This window comes from Ambystoma mexicanum, chromosome 6q (assembly GCF_040938575.1).
Source record: "Ambystoma mexicanum isolate Mex_15411 chromosome 6q, UKY_AmexF1_1, whole genome shotgun sequence".
NCBI classification, from domain to species: domain Eukaryota; kingdom Metazoa; phylum Chordata; class Amphibia; order Caudata; family Ambystomatidae; genus Ambystoma; species Ambystoma mexicanum.
The window spans coordinates 615774338-615801462 of NC_090937.1; the positions used below are offsets into that span (position 1 = coordinate 615774338).

The following is a 27125-nucleotide window of genomic DNA, read 5'->3' on the forward strand; positions in this document are numbered from 1 at the left end:
TGTTTACCACTCGTACTGGGACGAGGAAGATGTTTGCTAAGAACAGTAAAGGTCAGGCATGTCCCTTTAATTGTGGTCAGGCAAAGTGGAGAAATCATCCACACCTGCAGCCTGTCAAGGGGCTGAAGGTATATAAATGGAGCCCTGCCAATGGCAGAGGGAGAAGACAGGAGAAGGATCAGGAGGCCGGTGCATGCAGCAAAGGAACTTACAATGCAGGGTGGGAGGTCCGACTCCCTGGGCCAGACTGGGAAATGTGAGAAGAGCTGTGCAGGAAGACTGTCCTTTTCCCTTATACTCAACGGGCTCCTTCCCCTGCGGTGGAGGAACACCCCAAGAGTGTCTGAGGGGCACGAAATGAAGCCCCAATGCTAGAGGAAGAAGGTTTGCGTGATCCACGCTGTAGCACAAACTCCTAAAAGCGACCAGTAACACCTGAGAAACCCGGTGCGCCTGTGTGAACTCATTATTTCTTGAATACTGTGCATCGGAGTGATTGTGTGCTTTATGATAGCACGTTTCTGAAAATCTCTAATTCCTTTCATTTTCCATTATTAAATGACGAGGAGATTTTATATCGGAGCGGTCGCGTGCTTTGGAAAAAACATATTTTCGAAAGTCTCTGATCCCTTCCTTTTCAATTAACCAACAAATGTGAATACTTTCTAGCGGAGTGGTCGCGTGTATTGAATAACACGTTTTCAAACGTCTCTGAGCAAGGAACTTTGCAATTAAAGCAAAACAAACAAATACTGAGCTACAAATAAAGTAAAAATGACTCATAAACCAGAGGCCAATTATTGAATACCGAACTAAATGTGAAATATTGCTAGTAAACAGAATAAAAACATTTGAAATCCAGAAGAAGTGAAAAAACCTGTCATAGAAATACTACAAGCAAACCATTATATGCGTAAGTGGAAAAAACAACATTATGCTGAAATCAAACAGTGGAATTTTAAACCTGCATGCCAGGTGCAAATTATCTGAACCAACATTGAATCCTACATTAACTGAATCATGGAAACAAGGATATTTTGTGTTTCTTTTTGAACTGTATCACTTGACACTTGGGGAAGGGAACCCGGAGTTCTAATATGGAACATTTAATTTCAAGATTGTATAAAATATATCATTTGAATTTTAGGAAAGGGAACCCTGAGTTCTAACCAGGAATATTCAATTTTCAAGGTTGTTTGAACTGTATAACTTGGAACTTGGGGAAAAGGAATCCCTGAGACCTGGATAAGACTATTGCATCCTACACTTGGCAAACGGGGAACTTTGAAACTTCTTTTTGGGGAACCTCTTTTACACTTGTGGAAGGGAGCTGAAAGGAAGCTTTGAGCTGGAAGAAGCTCCAAACTTTATAACTATCACTGTTTTCTTTTGGTTGCCGACATCCCTACACATTGTACACATTAAGTGTGAGGGCAATGTGAGAAAACAGAAGGTGTCTCACCCACTAGTCCCTGGGGATCTGTCATCCAGGAGGCCATTTGTTTTGGATCCAGTTCCTGGGGATGGACCAGTGTGGGAGGATCACCTGGGTGAGGGGTCTTCAGGGAGTGGGACACCGGATGGCGGAACACAGTAGCCCCTTCCCTATAACACCTTTACCTCATCCTACCCTGTAGGATACGTAAGAACTCTACCTCCCCTTGCTACACAAACACATTCACACAGAGAGCCCACTCTGGGAGAAAACAGATTAAACCCCGAGCAGTATAAATGACTTGTCCCAATACAATGGTCAGGTGAGGTCAGGCTATTACTGACCGACACTCACACCTGACTTACATTAATCTTCCCCACACAGATAAAAGGCAGAGCACAAAAGCACACTGAGCGAGACAAAGCACACGAGGAAACAGCACTTTCGAGATGGCAACTAAATGAGGACCGAAAGACTGCAAACTAAGAGGGGTTTGCAAGCAGGGAAATTCCCTTTACCTTTCTGGAAAGAAACTATTATGATCAAGAGACCCCGAGATTGGACAGCTTAAGGCCCGGAAACAAGTCTGAAGAATCTGCACTGTGTGTCGGAGGTACACGGTCCTCCTATATGAATAATCGGGTCAGGGAGAAGCAGCAGCTGCCGTGGTACTGTCCTTGGGTCCAAGAACAAAGGAGCGACAGAGAAATCAACACAGACGGTGAGTTGAGGAGACCGATAAAAGACCAGCCAGCGCTGAATCCAAGGTTGCAAGCAGCAACATTGTATACCGAGCGCTGGAATGAACATTGCTAAAACGTGTGTGATGAAAGACACGAGTAAAGTTGAACTGCTAATGAATGTTTGAACTTTGAAAGAATACAATATAGTTGACAGAGTGGTCTGGCACTGCTTGCATGCTCAATCGAAGGTCTCTGTAAGGTATCCAGCGAAAGGTGGCTTAAGTGAAAGTAAAGTATTTTAAAGAGAAAGATTTTGTGAATCGAAGTGGTCCTGCGACGGGTCAAGCAAAATCCTGCGCACAATTGAAAGTCTTTGATATTTGATATAGAAAAAGAAAGATTGGAAAATGAGATAAGATGGTCTGAGCCCGATTGAGGGAGATCAATCAATAACATTGTGAGAGAAGTGGGTCAGAGCCTGGCGGAGGGGGACCCGGGGTGAACAGTAAATCACCAAAGAAACTGTGCATATGAAATCCTGAGAAGAAGGGAACTTTGGTTTTTGTTTGTCGCATCAGGCCCTCTGAAATAAGAGACTTTGAATGGCAAAGAGACTTTTCACAGAAGGCCCTGATGCTGTGGTTTTGAACTGCATCCTTGTGCCAGAGAAGCCAGAGTGTGTTCTAAGCTCTATTGTTCTGCCTTGTCCCGTGCTGAAAACGTGGGGACGGAGAGAAACGGCTCAAATATCCTGACCTATCATTTCTTGAACACTTTTCTTTTGCATAACATTGTTTCTCACACTATTTGTATTTAGAAGTAAGGATTGGCAATAGGTTTATTAGTAAGGGCCTTTTATCTTGACAAGACTCTACTAGGACTGCATTATTATTATTATTATTTGATGGTGGTAGCTTGCTCCCATCTTTCGATTTAGGATTAGATGGGCGTTTTACCAACCCATTTGAAAGTTCAATAAGCATCCTTGAACTGTGATCACTTGTTTCTGTCTTACTGTTTGATACCATGCCTTCCTTACAGCAAGCATAGGTTTTGGACACAGACAGATTCTTAAGTTGAACTGACACTTTCGTTAGTTTTAATTAGGTAGGGAAATCCCACCTTAGCATAGGGCAAGTTAGGGCTTTTTCCATCCTGAAATTTAAGTTGATAAAATGTATTTGTTTGAATCTGGAATCTGTTGTCTGTGTCCTCCTTCATGATGCCTTCACGCTATACTATTTCTATAATTTGGCTCCTGATCCATGATTTTGACAGTGTCTCCTTAAGCGACTTGAGATCCCCAGCTATTAGACAAAGTTTTTTATTTGTATCGTTTAGCTCACGTTTCAGTAGTCGACAAGCCTTCACAGCACGATCTTTGTCCTTGCCTTTTTTCCATTGTGTTCCCTTTAGTTTACCTCTTTCTTTTTCGCTGGGGATCTGTAGGGGTCTTGCGCAATGCGTTATTCCCAATGGTAGTGCGATTGGTGGATTGGTTTTCTGTTGCCTTAGTGGTCAGGGGAATGTCTTCTATCTGTGGAGTCAGAATGTCAAAGGGATTTGCTAAAGGAACATCCTCAGAGATGTTGGCCCTTGCATCTAGTTGGTCACTATGCTTAGTCGATATAGTTGTAGAAGGCAGGCCTTTTTCCACGCAAAATATGATTTAAGTTGTCTAAGCCCTGTCCCTTTGCAGTGTTTTTATGGCTCATCATGTTTTTGCTTTGGTTCATTTGTTTACAGCATCTTATTTAATTTTCTCTTAGGTGGGACCCCCCAACATATCATCAGTTTTTTTCCTCCAGATCATATAATAGGGTTTCAATTTCACATATTAGGCTGTTCGCTTCTGTAATTGGGGTGGCTAGTAATGTTGATTTCTTAGGCTGAAGTTTCTTCAGTTTAGTAGCACTTGCCTGCGTTTAGCCATAATCAAGGTTTTGTGACAGATTTTGAAAATAATAACACTCTAAAAAATGAATGAAAACAAATTAGAACAATAAAACCGATCAATTTGTATGCAACTCCACATGTGTCAATACAAATCAAATACAAATTTTGTTTGATTTAAAAAATCTTCTGTCAGATCTTATATGTTGATTAAAATGTATGAATTTATACATTTAATAATCAAATTGGCAACCTAGCATATGGTTCAAATACGCCAAGATATTGGCCCTCATTAAGAGTCCTGCGGTAGCCGTGCCGGTAAACCCGGCAGGTTGCCGCTTGCCCTGTTAACAGTTACCGACACCTGGCTTGCCGGGAACACCGGGTATTACAACCCCGGCTGCCGGTAAGTCAGTCAGGCGCCTGTAACTGTGTTGTTCCCCATTCCCATAGAGTCCCATAAGATTCTATGCGAATGGGAACCACTGTAACACCGGAACTGTCAATGACGGAGCTGGTGCCAGGGCAGGGCAGACCTGGTGGCCAGGACGGCAACCCGCCGCAGACTCGTAATTTGCCGGTCCGGAAACAACGGTGCCAGTAAGGGCAAACTCGTAATGAGGGCCATTGTCTGCTTTTTCAAAGAAAAGAAAAAAAAAACATCATTTGTTCATGACGAACATTTGAGTACTCAGGGAGATTTAGCTTTGGACTTAAAATTATTCTCAGACAACAGTCACAGGGTTTCAATAAAAGGCTCCCAAATGCGTGGCAAATCAGAGCAGAACTGGTGGGTGGGTGTTCATTTCGACAAAGTCTTTAGGGTTCGATCGCAGCACTCGAGGAACTCAGGATGCCGTACACAACTGAATGTAGCCTGGGGGGCACGCCCGATTGGCTCAGTGGGCTTCACTATTCCATCTCCCACTCCCAGCAGAGCCTCCCTTAAGATGTGTCCATTAGCTGATTATACAGATGATCCTACACAATGATAAACAAGCAGCACATGTGTTATTATTCACTGCTTTTGAAAAGTCAGGGCACCAAGAGTAATTAAGCAGAGCCAGGGTGAACGCCTGGTGGTTTAAGGAGTTTTCCTAGTCCGTCTCTCACCCCTCATGCCCTCCCCGATGCCTAATGGGTTAATTGAAGAATGATAATGAATTGTGTGATGAGCCTTTATTAATGGGCCTTACACCGGTATTGTACGGCAGACAAATCACGCTGGCATTCTTACGGCATCTTTGAGCAAAAGTCGTATAGTGGTTCTCTCAGACCTCTGGAAATTAGAGATTCCCATTTACAACCTCTTGACTCTCTAGCACTGCTCTGGAGACTGCCCTTGCCGACACCCTTATGCGCTGGCACTTTGAACGGTTGATTTCAAAGGGCTTTCTGGGCTGCAGGTGTACTCTGGGTCCTTGCACAGGTCTTCATATGGTCCTCAGGTACGGGCGGCCCTCGATGCTGCCGGAGACTGCCCATGCTGCCACCCACCACTGCTATCACAAGCAATAACTCTGTTAACCAGATGTTTGGCAGTTTTTTTCAATTTTTCATAGAAACCCATTATCGGAATGGCAAACCAGCAAAGATCCCAGACATTGCAACCTTCAAAAGAAACATAATGCCCAACCCCCATTAAAAGGCAGCAGAGAGCATGAAGTCCAGAGGGAGACAGAAAAGCTGCGATTACCCTATGGTCTGAGGCTCCAACACTGCACACAGAGACCTGAAGGCAGCAGTCACATGCGACAACTCAGAGACCTTGCGGAGCAGATAGAAGACCAGCAATGTTGCCTTAGGTATGGGAGAAACCTGGACCACCAGGCACATTAAAGGCTATTCTGACCCTTCCCACCACCGTATTTATGTGTACGGGCCAAGAAGCAAAGCCCCACAATACGAACTTGGAAATTTACCCTCCCAAATTGACATAGCAGTTCTGTGACACATCCATGTGGAGAAAGTGGGCATTAGTCCCCTACCTATAACATTTCCTGGTTCATTTCCTGGTCACATAAGGGAAAGGAAAGACAGGACAGGATCGGCCAAGGACATGGGTCCAACCCAAGGAGAGGGAGGAGGATGAAAAACAGCAGGAAATAGGATGCTTGCATTATTCAGGTGAGGTCAGAGGTGGAGGGTGACCAAGAGACCAGCAGGGAGGAAGGAAGAAACAGCATATGGTGGAGGTGATTTGTGGAGCAGGTGAGGCATTGTCTAGAAAGTGGAAGTGTGACTAGAAAGACATGTGCAATGGGGTGGTTGTGATGGTACTGTTTGAGTAGTAGTTGGAGCGAGGAGTGGGGTTTGGAGGGAAGAGCAGTGGCTTGGAGGGAGGAGCAGCAGTTTGGAGGGAGGAGCAGGAGAAAAGGGCGATAGAAGACTGCAAGGAGTAACAACCACAAAGTGTGGAGGCAAGAAGTGAGAACATTGAAAGGATAGGAGAATTGGAGGGATGGGTGAGGCAAAGTGGGTGGGAGGAATGAGTAGGAAAAGAAGAGGGTGAGAGTGAGCATGATATCTGGAGTCTTAATCAAGCAGTGTATTTGTAAGGCAACATCCTGGATAGTGTAGGGAGAGTTAGCAAGTCCATGCGGAAGCTTAGAGCGATATGGCATTTTGCTTTCAGGATCCCATACATAGCTGAAGAAAGAATTAGACATTGGGGGGTCAACCTTCGGTACTAATAAACTGGAGGCTAGGGATGTCTGGGTCAGGATGGAGGTATGAAAATAAAAGAAGGCGCGACGGCAAAGACATCAATTAAAACTCTTGAATGGCCTGTAAAACTGGGAATCATATTTCTGACATACGTGACATGTGGTATCATTGAGGGATCCTCTAGTCCAGACCCTTAGACAGAAGTTGTTCATTGCCATCCAAGATGTTGAAAGTGGTGCGAAAGACCAACACAGCTTCACTTCCCACATGTGAACCACAGGAGCTGCGGACTAAGACATAAACAGAGATGAAGTTAACATACTTCCCAGGCGTCAAGCCATGGTTTGGACCGGACTGAAGATAAAGGTACCACAGGGAACCTATGGAAGCATGGCTTGGCCCACAAGGATATCTTGGAGGTGGGAAGAGTGATTGACCGGGACTGCTGGGGAGAGGTCATTGTGTTGAAACTCATGAATACTCTGTTTATCCTGAAACATAGCTAGATAATTTGTATTTAAAAGAGGTTGAAACACTAAACCCTACTGATCGTGCTGAAGCAGGGTTCAGTGAAATTACAGAGGTCGAGGAAGCAGAAAACCTATCCCTGGATCTACCAGTACTTGCTTCTTTCGAATTTGCCGAGGCACAGAGAATGGATCTGCTCCCGATTAAGCCTGCAAAAATCTAGTCTCGGAGGCTGACAGCCAAAAGCTGAAGACTACACATATAATTGAGAGGAGTGTACTCTTATATTGAGTCAGTGCGGCTCCCAGGGGAGATGGTATCGACTACCTTCAACTGGTGGTTTCAAATGCCTACAGGAAGGCAGTGTTAAAATTGGCACACTGGAATCAAACATCTGGGATTAAAGACGATGCCGAAGACACTATTCAGATGTTTTTACTGGCCAGAATATGCTGAGAACGAACAATGGTGTGCGTTTAGCCCATTTGCCCAAAGACTTCACTGAATGATGTACCCCGGCATCCTCTACAGTCATTACCAATCAGAGGTACTCTTTCACCAGATCAGCATGGAAATAGTCTGAACTCGAGAACCCTCCAAATCAGGCTATGATACATTCTGGTTATGGGCGACTACACAACCCGATATCTGGAAGCCTTTTGCCTGAAGAACACCACCAAGGTGATATTGAAGGTACTCATACCATTCTTCACGAGAGTGGGGTTTCCAACAGTAATCCTGACAGATCAGGTGAGCAGCTTCATGGCAAAGCTAATGAGGGAACTGATGAAAAGCCAAACCCTGAGAACCCCGTTTATCATCCACAGACAAACAGTTTAGTGAAACAGTTTAATAAAACCCAGAAGCACATCCTTAGGAAACTAGTCCTAGAAGATGGACGGAACTGGGATTGTTTGGTCCCCTGGGCCCTGATTGCCTTAAGAAAGACCCCACAAGTCTCAAGTAGGTTTTCCCCCTTTCAAACTAATATATAGGGGAAACCCCAGAGACATCTTATAAATGCTCCTAGAAGAAAGGGTAGGCCACCAACAGTCGCCAGACCAGTGATGACTCCATGATCAGAAACACCAGAGAATGCATGGATACGTTTTGGCAGTTGGTAAAGAGCTATTTACAAGAAGCCCAAAGTTACCAGGGCACAACTACATACTTTCCAAGTGGGCGGCCAAGTGATGGTCCTGTTACTATCCACACAAAAACTGTTGGCCAGATGGCATGGGACCGATATGATCACCAAAGTTGTCTCTCCACTAACATTTAAAGTACAGCTGATCACCAAAAGCCCCCTCAATAGTATCACATTAACAAGGTGAAGGCGTGGAGGCAATATGGTAACTTGAAACTACTACTTCTCTATGCCAAACATACAAGGAAAAGCCCACTGCCTACTGAAGTGAAGGGATTGGTCATTCCAGTCGGCCTAACAACTAACTAACATCAATAATTGACACCGTGGATTAAACACCTAGCCCATGCCAAGGATTGACAAACTGGTTGAGAGACTAGGAACAGCACAGTCGATTTCAACACTAGGCTACTGGCAGGTACCTCTGGATTAGGAAACTAAAGCCAATAATGTCTTCTGTACCCCAGAGGACCTTTATCAATTCACAGTTTTACCCTTCGGACTGCATGGAGCACCGACAAAGCTACAAAGGTTGATGGACCTCATCCTTGCTCCTTGTCACGCCTTTGCCAGAACATATCTAGACAACACTGTGGTCTATAGCTCTAGCTAAAAAGAACATCTACAGCATCTTACAGCCACCCTTGATCAACTGAGGACAGAGCATCTATTGCCCAACCCTGCTAAATGCCACTTAGCTCAGTGCTGGGTAAAATATTTAGGTTTCCAGGTGGGAAATGCTATGGAACTTCCCCCAGAGTTCCAAAGTCCATCCCGAACAAGAACAAACAGGCCTTTTTGGGCCTAGTCGGCTATTACCGTAGCTTCATGCCAATGTTTTCAGAGAGTACATGCCCCCTAACCGACAAGCTGAAAAAGGAACATCCAACATCAACAAGTGGGACAACAAGGCACAGACCGCCTTCAACCAACTAAAAAAGTCCTTAAATCAAAGCCCAGTTCTTATTATACCAAATTTCTTGAAGAACAGATGACTCAACAAAAGGCCTGGGAGATGTGTTATCACAGGTGAAAAACAGGGAAGAACCACAAGATACATTAGCCGCAAGATATATCCAACATGATGAGCAACTTTAACCTCTCTCTATAATAAGGTTTTTGGGTGGAGCCTACTGTTCTCATCAGTTAAGGTCTATGAGCTGGATCGACACTTGCAGACTGAGCATAGCCATTAAAACTGCTGCTAGCTGGTTTATGTGATTCCACTCCTGCGAGTTGCCTGGCAGGTGATCATTTAAAACCTATAATCCAAATGTTAATCAGCATGAAATATACTACAATGGGTAAAATCACCCACAAATATGGTGTCCTGGTTGGAGCATATATTGCATACCTGGTTAAGACATGTGTGTTGGTAAAACAAAATGTCTGAGATGGGTGAAGCAGATGAGGTTTCGAAGAGTGTAGCAAAACTTTTTATGCCAGAGCGGCCCAGTGAATGCAGTTGGCATTCTGAAATAGTATGGTATCTTTCTTATTTCATGAAATGCTGTGAAACATGGTGTCGGAAACTGGTACGGTACATTTCACTTAATCCAATATCACGTACTCAGAAATCCTGGAATTTATTTTCTTCTTTGAATTGGTTATGTAAGTAGGTACATTTTAAAAACATAGATGGGGATAGGATAAAGGGGGAGGTGTGTCTCCCCCGTATAATAAAACAAATAATTAGAAGAAAAAAATGCTAAGATTTCTCCTTTAGGTTAAGTGGATTCTGTGAAATCACAGACATCCATTGGAAACAGGATATAAAGGCCACTTGGGCAAGTTCTTGACTAAATGCAAGTAAAGGAGACTGACTGCACAAAGGGATACAACGGATTGGGAATAGATGAAGGAACTGGATATTCAAATTGCAAGTGATCGTGGTGGAAAACAAAGAAGTCAGCAGGGATTGGCAAGAGACTGCTATAGAAAAAGCAGGGCTAGAATGTGCATGAGATTGGTTAGAGTCACATTCACTGCACTCAACGTATGAATATGATATGACATCAGTGAAAAAGAACAGACATTTTCATGGGGCAACACATTGTTGAATATACATCTTTGCTACTGTTCTGTCTGTATTGCTTCATGTATATGTTACACATTTCTTATGTAACGGAGGGGAGGTATGGTGTGGAAAGTGGGCCATGGTGAGGTTCTAATTGAATCTTAAACAATAGAAAGATTAAGGAAGGAGAAAGTAGGCAGAGGAAAAACCAGAAGGATAAAGAGATTCTCAGAAGCAGAAGGTGCACGCTGTCCCAAAGAAAGAGGAAGACCAGATGTGTTCTAGGGGCTGAACGATGTAGCTTACTTTGTCTGTGACACACCCTCTGTTTCCTGGCTCCCCATACAACCCTTGGAAGCCGAGTACATCAATTCACCGAGTTACATAAAGCTGTGCTAGAAATTATAATAAAAACACAGTGCTGGAAAATTATGTCATAAATGTCTCTACCTGCATTGGGCCAGGGATGCACGATAAAACCCTTTCAATGTTTTCAGAGTTTACTTCAACATCATTTACAGCAACAAGAACATCTCCTAATAGCAAATAAAAATAAGAGAACAGAAAGTTAGAAGAGCATTACATCATGGTGTGACTGGAAATGAATGCATTGCCCCATTCCTCCAGCCCTCAATATTCACCAGACATTCTGTTATGACAGTCAGATGATTTACTGCATTTTTTAGATATTGCATCCAATATTGCTTTGCAGAATGAAATTACATCATATATCTTTATATAAGCACCATAACAATAGGCAGATCTGATCTATAAAAACCATTGGGACAGAAAAAGGGCACTGGTAGACAAAGCTGATATGAAACTACCAATCACTCTTTTCTAATTACTTAGTGGGTTTACCTGATGCTTCCACGACAACCAAATGTTTTCACTAATCAAGAAAATGGAGTTACGTGTTTTACAATGTCAAATCATTACTTTTGGAAGCTGTTTTAGTAGAGCAAAATGTGTATTTTCTGGGCATTGTAATGCTATAGTGATTTAAATAAAAAAAATACAATGGTTAAACAGTCAAACTCCTCACAAAGGCACCTTTTGACAAAAAGAAAACACCATCTTAAACTTGTTGTTCCCACACATTCTTCATTGTCATGTTGTCCTAGATGCCTGCCATAGCCAGATGCCACCTTGCTATTTGGTGAGACAAGACACAAGGAATGTCTAGCATGGAAAATAAAAATCTATCATGTCGAATACTTTATCAAAAATGATTGGGGGGGGCGCTCGAGAGCCCGAGCAAGATGGCCGCGGGCTGACTAGGTTCCGGCAATGATGCAATAAAAACTCCTTTGATACTCCTGATCAACAAACATTGATGGTGATCCATGTGAGCGAGCTTGTGTGCAAATAAGGTGGAGAAGACCCGGGACGTTTGCGGCAAGCTGAGATGCTATTATAGTGGAGTAGTGCACCAATGCAGCCCGAGAGGCCTGGGGCCATCGAGGACCGCAAACCCACCTCCCAGCGCTGACAACACACCAAATCATACTGCTTGCGAAAGGCGGTGGGGTAAGAATGATTATGCCATACCCTTAACCACCAATAGCTGAGCGACTGGACTTATAGATTCAAGTTAACCGGCCTCCCAAATAGCCCATTGATGAGGGCCTATGTATTGCAAATAACAATATGGAGGGAGGAACAGCCGGCTCTGGACCCAACGGTAGCACACAGCGGCATTCTGGAGGAGACTAGGCCATGCTGCGTGGCCGCATGGGACTACTGGCAACGAGTGGGAGGATTAGCGACCCATGTCGTAAGACCCACAACACCAGTAAGAAATGCCCTGCGCAGTGGGTGCCCAGGGGACACCCCAACCCCCACCATCCCTCCGAACGAACTGTAGACTCACCGGCATGGTAGTGTGGCGCGAAACTGTGAGCTGCCCAGGAAGCCAGCTAACATCTGCAAAACAGTAAAGAGGCACATCCTATGTGAGCATCTCAACGGGGGAAAATAGGCAGCAGACCGTACCACTAGATGTAACCAGAAGAAAGTGACCTCAGAACGGTGAAACAGGGCCTGCAATGCAGAACATTACATATACCAGCTATGTTAGCAGTGAAATGCGCAATTTACAGAGGAGTAGCCGCCATTTTAGTTGCTGCAGGACTGCAGCGGTGTACTTATAATATCAAAGCCGACATAGGCTCTGTGCCTCAAGTCAATAGGAGTCGGGGAACCTGCGCCCAAACCCTGGAGAAAGCGGAATCTGCAGGGGGTGACTGAACACCCAGAGGAATGGGTGCTTCAAAAAAACAAAAACGCGGGAGGTCCAGGGACCTCAATGATCGCTGAATGATAAGCACTATACAAAGAGGAGCAAGGCGCCAATGATCGTAATGCTACAATCAGTATATATTGCTTAAAGGCATGGTCTAGTAAAAAATTGTATTGTCCCTACGGGTCGGCCATGCTTTTTTAAGCCTAAGTGGCTCAATTTTAGAAAACTTTCCTATGGACCTTACCCGAGTTTTCGTCCATTAAACGCACGTGAAAACAGGCACCAGGGAGCCGCCATTTTGTGATAATTCTATCACTTGCCGCATCGCCTAGGGGGTGACCTGCTTCTGCGGCACTAAATAAATTCCCCCGCCCCTGAGCCTGACATTATCAAAACATTCATATTCCCCGCCTCTCTCCGTGACGTTACTGTGCTGCGTAGACAAACGTGCCCAGTCGTCGTCTACGCGACTCCACACAGAACCCAGAAACCAACAGAGACCATCTCACTACACAGCGCGCCACAATTCGGAATATGAAACTGTACTTTAAAATCAAACAGCAACATGGTACATTTGGTAAAGTACATTTATTTGACATTAAATGTTTAGAGAATATTCAGCGATTGCCATATGAACTCCGAAAGCCATTTATTTTCTTTTATCTGTATCCGCAATGGTACACAGGGTGTTGCTTTTCGTTAAAAGAAGCACTTTGGAAGCACGGAGAACCACAAGGCTGTTCCATCAACTAGGCACTAGTCCATCGTAAAGGTTGATATGTTGCTTCTAGCCACTAGTACAGCGTAAGGGCATGTGGGCCCTTGGCGATCGTCCTATAAAATTGTCAGTATGCTCCAGTTGTTCACACGAAGCTGCAGGTGTCTCAGGAAGAATCCGTCTGCCGCTGTCTCAAACCAATGACAGTAGCAGAAGGGGAGCAAATACCTGTTATGAAAACAAAAAAATTATAATTAATCTCGCCAGCCGAACTTCATTAATATTATTCATTTTATTTATTACGGCCGATCAGAAACTATTTGCTTGCAAGGATAGTTCAATGGAGTATGTTCGGCTCTAAAATCAATGCGAAAAGTAACAAAATAAATCGAGGCCAACACACAATGATAAACGACAGTTTGTCTGCATGCGTGTGGAATGATATGATATATGATATGGCATTTGTAACGCGCCTATACACAAGTGTTTCAAGGCGCGACGAGGCAGGGGGGTAACAAGGGCAGACAGACAACGATCCTACTAGGCCAGGTGTCTTTCAGATCGCGCATGGGGAAGGGGGAAGGGGGTTAAAAGTGCTGTACATGGTTAGTCGAATACAAGATAAATAATAGGGCCAGCTGGTGGCAAGTGCAAGGTAAATGCCGGGAGAAGGGGCTGAAGGATACAGAGACAGTCCCGTAGTGCAGGTAGGCAGTGCAGGGAAAAGTGGCTGTGCCAAGGACCGAGATCGGTGAGACCAGTGGACCTGCATGCCCATGTGCCCACTACAAACATGTTTTCCTTGCTTTTTCTAGCTCTTCATTCATTCATTCATGCATCCATTCATTAATTCTTCATTCCGGTATAAAAGTGTCTAAAGATTTACTCACATTATATTTGAAATTTCCATTGTGTCTCTTCGTAATGCAGTCTGTAAAACGGACAGTGCTCTTGACGATTTTTCGTATACTGAACTAAAATGAAACTCGGTCTAGTTTCTGAATTTTCTGCCTTATCGTCTCTTACGTTATTGCGCACCCCCTTCAAATGTAGTTCTTTCGGCATGGTCCCTGTCTCAAGGTCAAAAAACAATAGACCCTTATACTTCCAGTGCGACTTGTGGGCCTCTTCTGGGTGCGAGCTGAAAATCAAAGCTGCTGTCCTTCGCATTCTTTATTTGCAACATCACGTAGTAAAGGCATCTGTGAGAACTTGAAGTTTAGAATCCCTCTATGTAGTGCGCCTCAATGTGCAAATGCGAACTGGCTTCTCTCCCAAATGCCACGGCCCGCTTGGCGCGTTCTAAGGCCCCCAATTTTGTCCCCGTTGTCTGCGAGCTTTGCAGTCCCAAAAAAATCATAACTATGGAGACATTTAATTTTTGGCGGAAGGTCAGGGAACGTATAAAGTACCACAAGAGTTGAGTTAAAAGTGAGATTTATTGTTTGTTTGTTTCTTTTATTATTTGCAATACGCAAACCTCCCCTCCGTTAACAGTGCGCAGCATTTACATTTACATGAGATGAGACATGAGAAAAATATATACATACACATATATGAGGTGAATAGAGAGAATTCAAAGATGACACCCAGCTTGTTCGCCACCCATGATGGTGAAGGTAGGGGTTAGGGTTACAGGTACACTGTACAATAACATTTATTTACAAAAAGACAATCGTATTGCAAATATTTAAACCGGGATTTGTACTTCACAACCAGCTGTGCTTCGGGTGGACATGGCACAGTTGCAATGTTCGGTGGCAATGGATCACTGCTCTGTACAGAAACGTCCAAAATTCCATATCTGTGCTTCTCTAACAAAGCAACAATGATGCATTTCACAAAGTCTAACTGCATTTCATCATAGACTGGTTTGATCACCCATTGCTTACTTCGTTTTGAAAAGCGAGGCATCCTTACTTTACCCCTAGTCCTAGATTGTTCACGTCCGACATTGCTGTTATGTGCCAAGACCGCTAGTAGAGTGCGATGTTTCATGCCCCGAAAGCTAAAATGCAAGCGCTTTGGCCTGTACTTTAGGCACATATTGTGGAACACCTCCAAATCTCCTCTGTGACAGAATTCTGTCAGTCCTCTCAAATCTTTTGATAGAGTTTTGTCGAAAACAATCTTCTCAATGGATTTATGTGTCGGTGAAGATGGAATCAACCACTTCTTCTTCCGTGCCTCCTCTGGGGACAAAGGGCCATGTTCACATTGGCGGAAATGTTGATTTTCTGTCCAGCGGTGAACGTTGGTACAGTGGTGCATCAGTGACCGCCATTTTTCAAGTAGTATTTCCACTGACCCTTCACAAGTTTTTGAGCTCCACCAAAGATGGTTGGTGATAGAATGGGACCACTGCAAAATACTTTCAAAACCTTTTTTTTTCCTGCAGCTGAGATTTTCTTACTGATTGATTTAGCAAGATGCCATATGTCAAATTGATGATTAATATGCAGGAACTGCTCTCTCATTGTCTTGGCAATTGAAATGTGTCTGTCCGTGGCTATGAGGTCGATGTTCATTCCCCTTGATTGTAGATATTCCACTGATTTTATAAATCCTAGTTTCTCCATGGCCACTGAGGATGTACATTGTGTTAGCTGCACGACCACCGAACTCACAATTTTCTTACTATCCATGTCCTGAAAATGGTAGGTGCAGTACTTGGCAGAAAATCCAGGGCTGTCGCACTGTCCATCGCCAGCTAGCCTGAAACGTTTCCCTTCGAATGTACTTACTAGAGACAATTGTTCAATTTTCCAAGCATCACTAATGGCCGGAAACAGATAATCACGTTGGTATATGTAGTACAGCGATTTAGAAATGAAATGGAGTCCCACAAACTGAAAGAAAGCCTCTAACTTTCTAAAACTGGAGCCACTAAAAAGTGATGCAGCTGCACACAGTAGATTGCCTGCTGCCATTTTCCCCAGCATCATTTGTGCAGACCATGAGAACCTATGATTTAATCTACAGGCGGCATTTATTTTGACGTTACTGCCTTTTATTTGACGAGTCACAATAATCAATGGCTTCCCACATACTTTCCCTCTAACGGAATGCACACATTTCAGCATACTTATAATTTCTATCAAACAACTGTTGAATACAATGTATTTGCTCTCTTTCATTAGACTGTCATTCTGCGTCAACGTTGTTTCGGCCTGTGACGTTGCGGAGATTTCAACACATTGGAAAGTAATATCGCTGATATCAAGTTCTGATGCGTCTATGGATGCTGTGGATGGTTCATTCTCTGTCATTTCGACATCTATTACTTCAACATTGATGGGAGAGCTGTCATGATGCCCGCTCCCGGGGAGCCGGTTCAAGCCATGCGTCCCCGAAAGCAGACATCCAGTCCCCAAGGAAGGATCCAGCAACCCCATATAGGGGCCCTTTGGACAGTGTCCTGGCGCCTATGGCGCCAGGCTCATAAAAGACACCAGTCCTGGCGCCATAGGTGCCAGGCTCATTATGGAAGTGCTTGGGTACACTTACCTGATGCAGACCATGCTGCAGGATCCCGGCCTCCTTGAGGCCTGAAAGGAACTACTTTACCTGTGGGTCTAATTTACCATCCGGGCGTGGTCGGGGAAGGATACATACCTGATTGGAGGAAGGATACATACCTGGAACTTCTTCCAATGCTATTTAAACCCCACCCGAACAGCCACACATGCTTCGCGTTGTTCTGCATCAAGCAGCTGGACGCTCACCGTGTCTGCTCCTGCATCCTGACTTCTGCCACGCCTGCCAGCATCCTGGATCACCTGCAAAGGAAGAGAAGAAGAGAACAGAAGAAGGAAAAGTCCTTACCTGCTAAATCCGCATCCCTGAGACATCTCGCCGACAATCCTGAAAAGGAAGACTTTTATTTAAAAGCTCATCGCGTCGATCGCTGCAGCGCCGCATTCCACTCACCTTTACAGGGCGCCTCCATGTTCAGCAGCGATCATCCGGATTCGCAGTCATGCCCCAGCGCCTAGGGAGAAAAAGACCAGAACAAAAGGTGAGAGAGAGAAGGGAATAAGGAAAGCTAAATCTCCATGTTAAGACTTACCTGTTGATTCAATCCCTCTTCATTTTGGTTCTGCGCCGCATCCTGGCGTTTCCGGACCCCGGCCCCTAAGGGGAAAAAGAGACATCAGCGTTAATGAGGGAATGAAAAGACGTTACCAAAAAAACGCTCATTAAAGACTTACCTGATTTCTTCAAGGATTTCACCTCTCATCTCGGGTCGGTGCCTGTTCTCCGGCATTCCGTACCCCGGCCCCTATGGGGAAAAAGACACTAGCGAACATTAATGCGTGGACACAAGGGGAACCTCTTATCAAAAAACTTACCTGGAAGCCAAGCAAGTTTGGTTCTCACCAATCCGAAAATCCAGTGAAGTAACTGGATACCATCGCGCCCCTGCATCAGAAGCAGGATGGAGAGCTCGTCCTTCCAGACCCTAAGGTGAGACGCTACGAGGAATCACAGAAGGGTTTCGAGGAGGGCGAGAGGGGAAAGTGGGAGGCTGATTGCATTACCCCGGAGACAGTTAATCCCCTATTTTCGCCTACAGAAGGATACTTCTGCGAGCCAGACAAGCCAGATTTGGGGGCCCGGTCCAGTCCGTCTTCCGAACCCTGCGCATCACCTTAGAAGAGGTCACAGCAGCGCGAACCAGGCCAGCGCCTCCGTGGGAGTCAGGTGAGCGTTACAAGAACACAACAATGTCGACATGTTTTTGGGTGGCAAATTTTTGGCGGGTGTAGATTGTGTGAATTGATCTGCAACTACTTCAGAGCCATCTTCAATACATTCAATATCATCTTCTTGTGGTGGTGCGGTCGCACTGTAGCAATGGTCCAATGCAACTTTGCTGTATTCTCCAAACACAGTTAATTCATGTTCTGGCCATTGGACATGAGCATCTCGAGCCTGAACACGCCTCGCCTCAATTAATAGTTCCTCCATAGTGTACATGGTCTGGCAAGCAACATCTCTCATTCGCTTCACTGTCTGTGTATGTATAGTTCTGAAACCCATGGGTAACTAGAGGAGAGATTGGAAAAGGGATGTTCAGTTTAAACACAAGATAAAGTGTAGTCCAATTGACTGGAAAAAAACATAAAATAGACCCCAGCACAAACATTTTTTTAAAGTTATGAACTGTTTGTAACTAACCTTTTTTTGTTATTTTTTTCTTTGCAACTTTTTTGACTCGACCTTCAACATCTGCATGCTGTAGCTCCGATTCGTTTCCACATGTCCCACCTTCCTCTTGCGCTGCAACTACTAGATTTTCTGTATCCGCATAGACAGCACGGAATGAGGCTCCGTCGTCTCCCTGAAACATAGTACTTTCATTACTATGTATCAAAATATTGTTAGCATAAAAAACACGTGAGGACGAACACACAGGTACATCTCAATAGCCAAACACGATTTAAACATTGTGTGCAACTATCAAACGACAAGTATTCGACCAGTGATGATCTATTTCGATGGAGCTGTCAGTATCCATACCTCTGGCTCTGCATGGACTCCCACGAATGATTGTATTGAAGAGGAGGCATCAGCATCTCCCTGAAACACAGTACTTGCATTAGTATGGTTTTCAATATTGGAAACATAACACACACTTGGGGTCGACGGCACAGGTACATATAAAGAGATAACCACAAATGATGCATTGTCTAAAACAATCAAGGAAAATATAAATGTGCAGATTTCATCGACTTATTTCTCCGATTCCTTTACATCTGCATCATCTAAATGGGATGTTGTGATTGTAGTGGAAGCTCTGTCGTCTCCCTGAAACACAGCACTTGCGTTAATAGGGAAGAAAGTATAGCAAATGGAATCACGTTATATGATCACGCATGATGGAGCTGTCAGTATCCATACCTCGTGCTGCTGAAGAATATCTATGGATGTTGTAAATGTAGTGCGAACTTCCGAAAGCTGTTGCGCTGAGTCATATACGCATGGTCCCGCTTCCACTTCCCCTGGAATTACTTGAATGTCAGGCTCCGCATCAAGTGCAGGGGTTGACGCTCCATCAACTGCCTGAAACAAAGTACTTGCATTAGTGAGGATTACAATAGTGAAAACATAACACACACCTGGGGTCGACAGCACAGGTACATATCAACGGCTAACCACGAATGAAACATTGTGTAGAACAATCAAACAACAAGAATTCCAGCTCTGATGATGACGCTCGATGGAGCCGTCAGTATCCATACCTCCTGCTGGTGAAGAACATCTAGAAATGTTGTAGATGTGGCGGACGCTTCAGCATCTCCCTGAAAGACAGTACTTGCATTAGTATGGATAACACTAATTATAACTGATAACTGATAACGATAACTAAGGTGTATATCAATTGGAAAGCACTAACCAAACATTCGGTAAAATAATTACACGATAGAATAAAACTATTACTTGACATGCATAAAACAAGTCTGTAGCGGATTAGCCTAGTAAGATTACCTGATACGCACTAGAAGTGGTTGATAACTGCGACCACGTCAAGGATGTAGAATGTTCTTGCTTCAGATTGAAGGGATAGTCAAGAAGTTGTAAAGGTAAATTAATGATTGATAATGAAATGCCAATATTAAAAATAGCCATGTAAGGCGACAGAATACTTGAAAAATGCTCAATACAGCACAGTTCCCTGTTCCCATATATATACATTTCGTTTGTGGTTTATGAAATCGAAAAAGAATATATTGATAAATGTCTTATTCAAAAAGCTATACACTTATATCAATATCGAAATTATTACAAGGGATAGAACACCTACAATATCAATTAATCCATTTAGCTACCTACACACTACCGCAAGGCCTAAAGCTAAATCCGGACACTTGACTCACCGGTGGCGGAATGTGGACGAATAGAGTGGGAATAGCGTTTTTGATCAATTTCCGTGTCGTTCGCCGTTTATTCTTCTTTGTTACCCAAGATGTTGTGTACATGTCCAAGGAAAAGTGCCGGCTGCAGATGCGGTATCGATCACCCCTCTTGTCCTGTAAGACTTGTTGAACTCTACTTTCCAGCTCATCCAGTGGATATACGCAATATCTGACCCATTCTCTTATTCGATCAACAGTTTTCGGGAATACATGCATTGTAGTGCCTTCAGATTTCGCATGGGTCTTCGAAGGGCAACCGCTAATCGAACAGGCAGGCATTGTTGATAAATCTGAAAAGTAAATATCGACATTATTATACAATCTTCATGAATAAAGATTTGATACAAAAGTAAATGAATCATACAATGATCAATGCAAGGTTTGTTTTGGTCGCAGGAACTATACCAGTTCATTATGTGCGGCTAAGTATTTGCATAAGTTGCAGAAATGTATAAATGATGTGACTAAAATCGGAACATGTGACTCGTCCCTTGGATGTTCTGTCTTGCACGAGAAGGAAACATGCTTACATTATAGACTGGACCCCCGAAAGATGAAATTCAATGACAATAGGCAAAGATGAAAATAAATAGATCTATTGATAGCATAGCAATGGAAACTCAAGTCAATAGCAATGAGACCAATGAACATAGCACTATTGTGTACTCTACTCGCAAAGAGATAGACATTTAAAAAATCTGTGAAATATGACTAGGATACATGGCCTTACCTTGACCAACAAACAGTTGGATTCAGCAAGCAGAGCATTATGTTGCAGGAGAATTGGTGGGTGGCCACAGGTAGCACACTGATGGGTTTGCTCTAAGCGGTCACAGAAGTTCACGGATAGCACGACGACGAGCAGATTAGCGTAGATCTCAGTGGTTGCCAGGTAGCACTTTCAGGAGTTGACTTGCAAAGAACAAAAATGTTCTCATGAGACATATCAAGTGGTTTATAAAGTATTAGAAACAGGGGTGTGTTTGTGAATGAATGACGTATGTATGTCGTGGTATTAGGGGGGCGGCCTGCTTCAAGGGGAGGCCTGGCTGGAGATACGGGGTCTGAGGAGGCCCTGTGACCGATGGCCCCTTGGCGTGGGATACCTTTTGAAGTGTACATGAAGTTTGGCACCTTGGCCTTTCGCGCCCATGACAGCGCACATCCCCGGGTGCAAACCGGGGGTGGGATGGATGGGCCTGGGGCGTGCAGATAAGGCACAGGAAGACTGCTGAATGGAGACACACTTATGTGGATTGCAGGGGGGCGGCCTGCTTCAAGGGGAGGCCTGCCTGGCTGGAGACACGGGGTCTGAGGAGACCATGTGACCGATGGCTCCTTGGCGTGGGATACGTTTTGAAGTGTACATGCAGTTTGGCACCTTGGCCTTTCGCGCCCCTGACAGCGCGCATCCACTGACGCGAACCGCCTTTGATAGAGGGTGGGTGGGATGGAGGGGCCTGGGGCGTGCAGATAAGGCACAGGAAGACTGCTGAATGGAGACACACTTATGTGGATTGCAGGGGGGCGGCCTGCTTCAAGGGGAGGCCTGGTTTGAGACATGGGGTCTGAGGAGGCCATGTGAGCAATGGCCCCTTGGCGTGGGATACCTTTTGAAGTGTACATGTAGTTTGGCACCTTGGCCGTTCGCGCCCCAGACAGCCCCACATGCCAGCGCTCATCCACGGGTGCGAACTGCCTTTGATAGCATATCGTTGCTTATCAATATCAAATGCCACATACCGGAGATTCTTGTGAGCACAGACCCACACTTCAACCGGTGTATTATAGTGGTCAAGACCCTAAGGCCTGTATAATCCAATGGTAATTATTAGTATAGATATATGTGTGACTTTTATAGAGACATAACCTACTGAAAGACTTTGAAAAAGTGTTATTTAGTGCATGCATTATCGAGAATATGTTATGTTAGCTTAGATAGATAGTGACCACCCTGCTTCACAGCGACCAGACCTTCATCTTTCGTTTAATGGACGAAAACTCGGGTAAGGTCCACAGGAAAGTTTTCTAAAATTCGGAGCACAGATGTCTGACGTCCATCCTTGAATGGAGACACACTTGATTCATTTAAAAAATCGAAACAACCATTGTTAAAATATATGTGGTGTTTTATTTTGTATCTTATTTTCATGACACAAAAATACAAGACTTTAAAGATTATACAGGTCAGGTTGCAGCACAGCGAGAGAAAATCCCCTGTACTGACCGCTGTCACTCGGGAACGTTTCTCTAATGGCACGAACGGCACAGGGGGGTATCCCGTGGAGCCACCATGTAAAGGAACGATAGGCCACCAGCCTGTACCACCTGTGAAAAGGAATGAAACAAACTGTTTTTAAATGACCAAGATAAGTTTAATAAACGTTTGTTGTCACTGACAATTCTTGTAACTAATGGCATTCTGCAAGGACAAATGCTATCTAGACAATGCACACTATTGAACGACTTTCATGCGTTACTATGATATGAATATATAATTTTGGATATAGTAGAAGAACATGAAATAGGAGTGGCAATTCAAGCAGAGTATACTTACTCGTTACTCGGATTACGAGGACGAACAGTTGCGTGAAGTTTGTGCATAAGCACCATTATTATTCTCAACACGGCCCGTGTGAGGCAGGCTGCCCTGAAGTCTGGCAGCTCGGTGATGCATTGCGGTCGTGGCTCGCCTTCCGAAATGTAGGCCAGGCATCCCGAGTTTTCTCGGCAGCAGCAGTTCTCCTCCTCGGTTGGCATTAACTTGCACCGATTGCATGTGCACCAGGTGGAGACGCCGTCCATGCGACTAGGCCCAGGCTCTTCATCTGTTGATTCGTCCTGCCAACTGCCGTCCGAATCCCCATCGTTTTCGCGTGCTTCCCTTTCCAGTAGTTCTTCCTCGGTATACTCGGGCTCGTACATGTAGGGCATTATTGTAGCCATTGTGTGGTAAACAGAGTAAAATAATTTACCGAGATGGTACAGGTGTTCACAGGGGCTACAAGCGGCGAAGGTAGCTGACCAGAGCACAGAAACGAGTCACAAAATACTCTAAGTAACACAGAGAGAGGAATGGAATCGAAAATCTGCTGCTGTGTGTTGTGAAACGGTCTGTTTATACTTATTGAGGAAAGAGGCGTCCTGCCATTTCCATGGCGACACGTCATTAGCTGACGCGCAGCGAATGTTGACACAAGACGCGCTTTGGCGTTGGGAAATGGGCGGTACGAGTCTGCTGATGACAGGCTCAGGGGAATTGATTTAGTGCCGCAGAAGCAGGTCAGCCAGGGCGATGCGGCAAGTGATAGGATTATCATAAAATGGCGGCTCCCTGGTGCCCGTTTTCGCGTGCGTTTAATGGACGAAAACTCAGGTAAGGTCCATAGGAAAGTTTTCTAAAATCGAGCCACTTGGGCTTAAAAAAACATGGCCGACCCGTAGGGACAATAACAATTTTTACTAGACCATGCCTTTAAGTGCGAAGGCAGACGCTACAATTCCGCTTAGCGCACTCGCCTATGACATCCAAAAGGAGTACTGTCAAAGACAAGCCACATTCTGAACCGGAGTCCAATACCAACGGTGCACCTGCAGGGGGTCTTCTGGGAACACTGATGAGGCGATCCACCAGACACTACACCAAAATGGACATTCAGACACAACTACAGGCCATATTGGCCAAAATGAAAGTCATAGGCCAATGAACACAAGAGACAAATACCACTGTGCATGACATAAAAAGGGACTTATGAGGCGTACAGACCCAATTATCAGCAAGAGAGAATCACCAACAATGAGCAATGAATTAGCTCATTGGAAGATAACCATGAATCAGGGTAATTAGGGAAGTACAAAGGCTGAACATCAAACTAGAATATCAAGAAAATAGATCACACTGCAACAACCTTCATGTGGTGGGACTTCTGGAAGATGTTGAAGGTAGGAATCTGGAGGCTTATACCGCAACGGAGCAAATACCGAAGTCCTCTTCGAAGTAAGCAATTTGAACAAAGTCGTACATATATGCTCTTTATTTTGCGTCTCTATTGTATCTGACCGGGTTATACCTTACCCCTATCCATAGCTACAATTTGAATGCAAGCTTGCCAATGATGATGATGCAATCTTTAGCAACCTCAGCCCAACTACTCACAGCTGCCCGTTTATAAATAACTTGATAAGGTAAATTAACTCATTTAGTTTTTCGTTGACTTTAGATACCAACACATTAAATTTTTAAACTTAGCTCTACTAAAAAATGTACTTAAACAAATCACTGTTGTATCATGTTTAACCTTATGCATTAGCCAGCCTCAAACCCTGACTTAACCATGGTTCCCTATGATTATTATGTAGGATAAGGTGGCCTTTGTCATAAGAACCACCACCAACGCCAACCTCGCGTGGCTATTGTAAAACAAATACCTTCCTGTCTGCCGCTCCTTTGGTTGACTATTTTTCACCTCACCTGGAGAAGCAAGTAAGAGATTGTTTTCAGTGTTTTTGTCACACTCGATATTACTTCCTGCTAACTGTTGAAATGAAGAACCCTAATTAGATGGAGGTTCAATAAAAACCTGTATTACCTGGGCACATCTATTGTTCCCTAAAGCCTTTTCTTAAAAAATAGATAGACTTAATAGATAGACTTTGGGGGGCTTTGTCTGCTTATTCTGTTGTGTGTTATATAAAGGTTGTATGGTAACACACTATGCTCTAATATCACTGTACTAGATTTTGTGTTAGATAACATTTTATATAGAAAAAACCTTCCCGCTAATTAATTCTCTGTATTTTTGTTTAGATCATTGATGCTATATTTACATCAAAATATGGGGTAAACCATGTATGTGAAGACTTTTTGGAAGAAATCCTCTGTCCTGAAGATGGCCGTGACATCCACCTTTTGAATAGACACTTGAGATAATGTCTAATTTGATATATGGCCGAAACATGTCGACATACCATCTCTCAAAAGACTACTAATGATAGCTGTCTGATTAATTAATTTTCTGTGAAAAGTATTGTTCACTGAGTGACGTACACCCCTTTTGTCTCTTAATTTTTAGTTTCAACTGTGCTTAGATCAATGTTTTCATTCATGCAGCTTTTGTAAGCACGTCTTTTTTACTTTTATATTAATTAAAAAAAGATTTTTTATAAATCAATTCATATGTTCTTGTGTTAATTTAGCTGGTTCCACTACAGAGCTAACACTGTACTATGTTATGTAAATGCTAAATATCGTGTGACAACCACTCCAATCTCTTCATTCACAGGTCTGTGTAGAAAGGGGTAACCAATTCTCTGTTCTCATTTACCTCAGCTTATATTTATGACTTCTTGCGGGATGCGCTACACTTAACAAATCCTAGAGAATACATAATTGAGCGAGCACACAGAGCCACAATACCCCAAGCCAGCACCGGGAGACCGCCCACAGATTATCACTATGAGGCTCTTAAACTTTCAACACAAATTGGCCATACTGAAAGCATATAAAGCTGCGATGCTGATGAAAGTGGGCTCAACAGACATCAGGATCTTTAATGATTACTCTATTGAAGTAGCAAGGCGACAGAAAAGCTTCAACCCAATATTTAATACACTCAAAGACAAGGATTGCAGGCACTATCTCAAGTTTCTGGCTTTTTGGTGCATACAAATAGACAAACAATGGCACCCCTCTGATGACCCAGAAGCAGCGTGGTGGTTCTTACAACAACACAACCTAGTGGCGGATGACTTTGAGCAGATGCAAGTGGAAAATTTACGAAAGAACCACCCCTCTCCGCTCCCTCCCCGGCACCCACATGAGCAGAACAAATGGCAGAGGGTGGGCAGGGACCAGGGAGCAGACCCGCAAAGGCCTGATAAAGTGATCTCCAGAACAAGATACTTTAACAACCTAACACCCTAACTTTATGTACGCAATACAAATGTGTGCCATACTTTCGATTTCGTATTCACGCTTGCTCTATAGGAATATTTCAAAAATCCGGGATGGACTCCCGACGGGCTACTAATGATGCCATAGATGCCCATCTACAGCTGACAATATCTCTGGGGAGAGATCCACAGGACAGAGCCTGTTGCTGCCCGCGGCCAATTTTATCCCCAGTGGTTACACAATCCATCATGGTACCCTTGAAAGGGTCACCAATATATGTGGGGTTGGAGATGGGGCTATTGTTCTGCATCCTTCTACTCCACATATGGGCTCCAAAGCCTGGTATTGGAAGAGTGTTTTGCAATCTCTCGCAATGTTTTTGAAGGTTAAGCTGTTTATGTTTATGTTGTTAATGTTAGAATTATGGGGAATGTTTGTCTGGGGCTTGCCTATCACAGTATACACACCGAACATGTTTAATACTCGCCTGCCACATGCCATAGGGAAATACTCCCAAATTCGAAACCTACGATGGCAACAATCACATTAATAATGCTAAACATTCAGGGGTTGGGACACCTGATAAAGCGGACGTTAATGTTGAACCAATAAATGGATCTTATGGGTGGTATTGCCTTTGTACAAGAAACCCGCCTTGCCGAATCTGAAAAATTAGTGCGTGGATGGTGGGAACGGCAGTTCGCTCCCCGTGTCACGGGAAGTGAGGAGTGTCTATTCTAATCCACAAAAGAATACCTCTCAAAATACACAATGTTCTTAGTGACAAAGAAGGAAGGTATGTGCTCAAACAAGGGCAACTATTGCACCACCTGGTTACACTTCTGAACATCTATGCCTCCATGTCGGACAACCCGTCATTTTTTTACTCACATGATTACAACATGCGCAAGATTCCTGTGAAACATGTCAATTCTCGGGGGGAGACCTAAAGGCTGCTTTGGATCGATTGAGCTCTAGTGGTGCTACCCCGACTAACCCCAGAAAACAGCAGACTTTCTTCACCTGGCATGAAAACTTA

At 44.0% G+C, this 27125-nt stretch overlaps 1 protein-coding gene across 3 annotated transcripts in view; it reads right to left on the bottom strand.

Moving 5' to 3' along the window:
• Positions 1-27125, bottom strand: part of INTU (inturned planar cell polarity protein) — a 1700152-nt gene that overhangs the window by 1304128 nt on the left and 368899 nt on the right. For all 3 annotated transcript variants that reach the window (XM_069631109.1, XM_069631111.1, XM_069631110.1), the window contains exon 3: positions 10761-10846. In XM_069631109.1, the coding sequence (XP_069487210.1) occupies positions 10761-10846 (86 nt within the window). The remainder of the gene's footprint in view (positions 1-10760; positions 10847-27125) is intronic.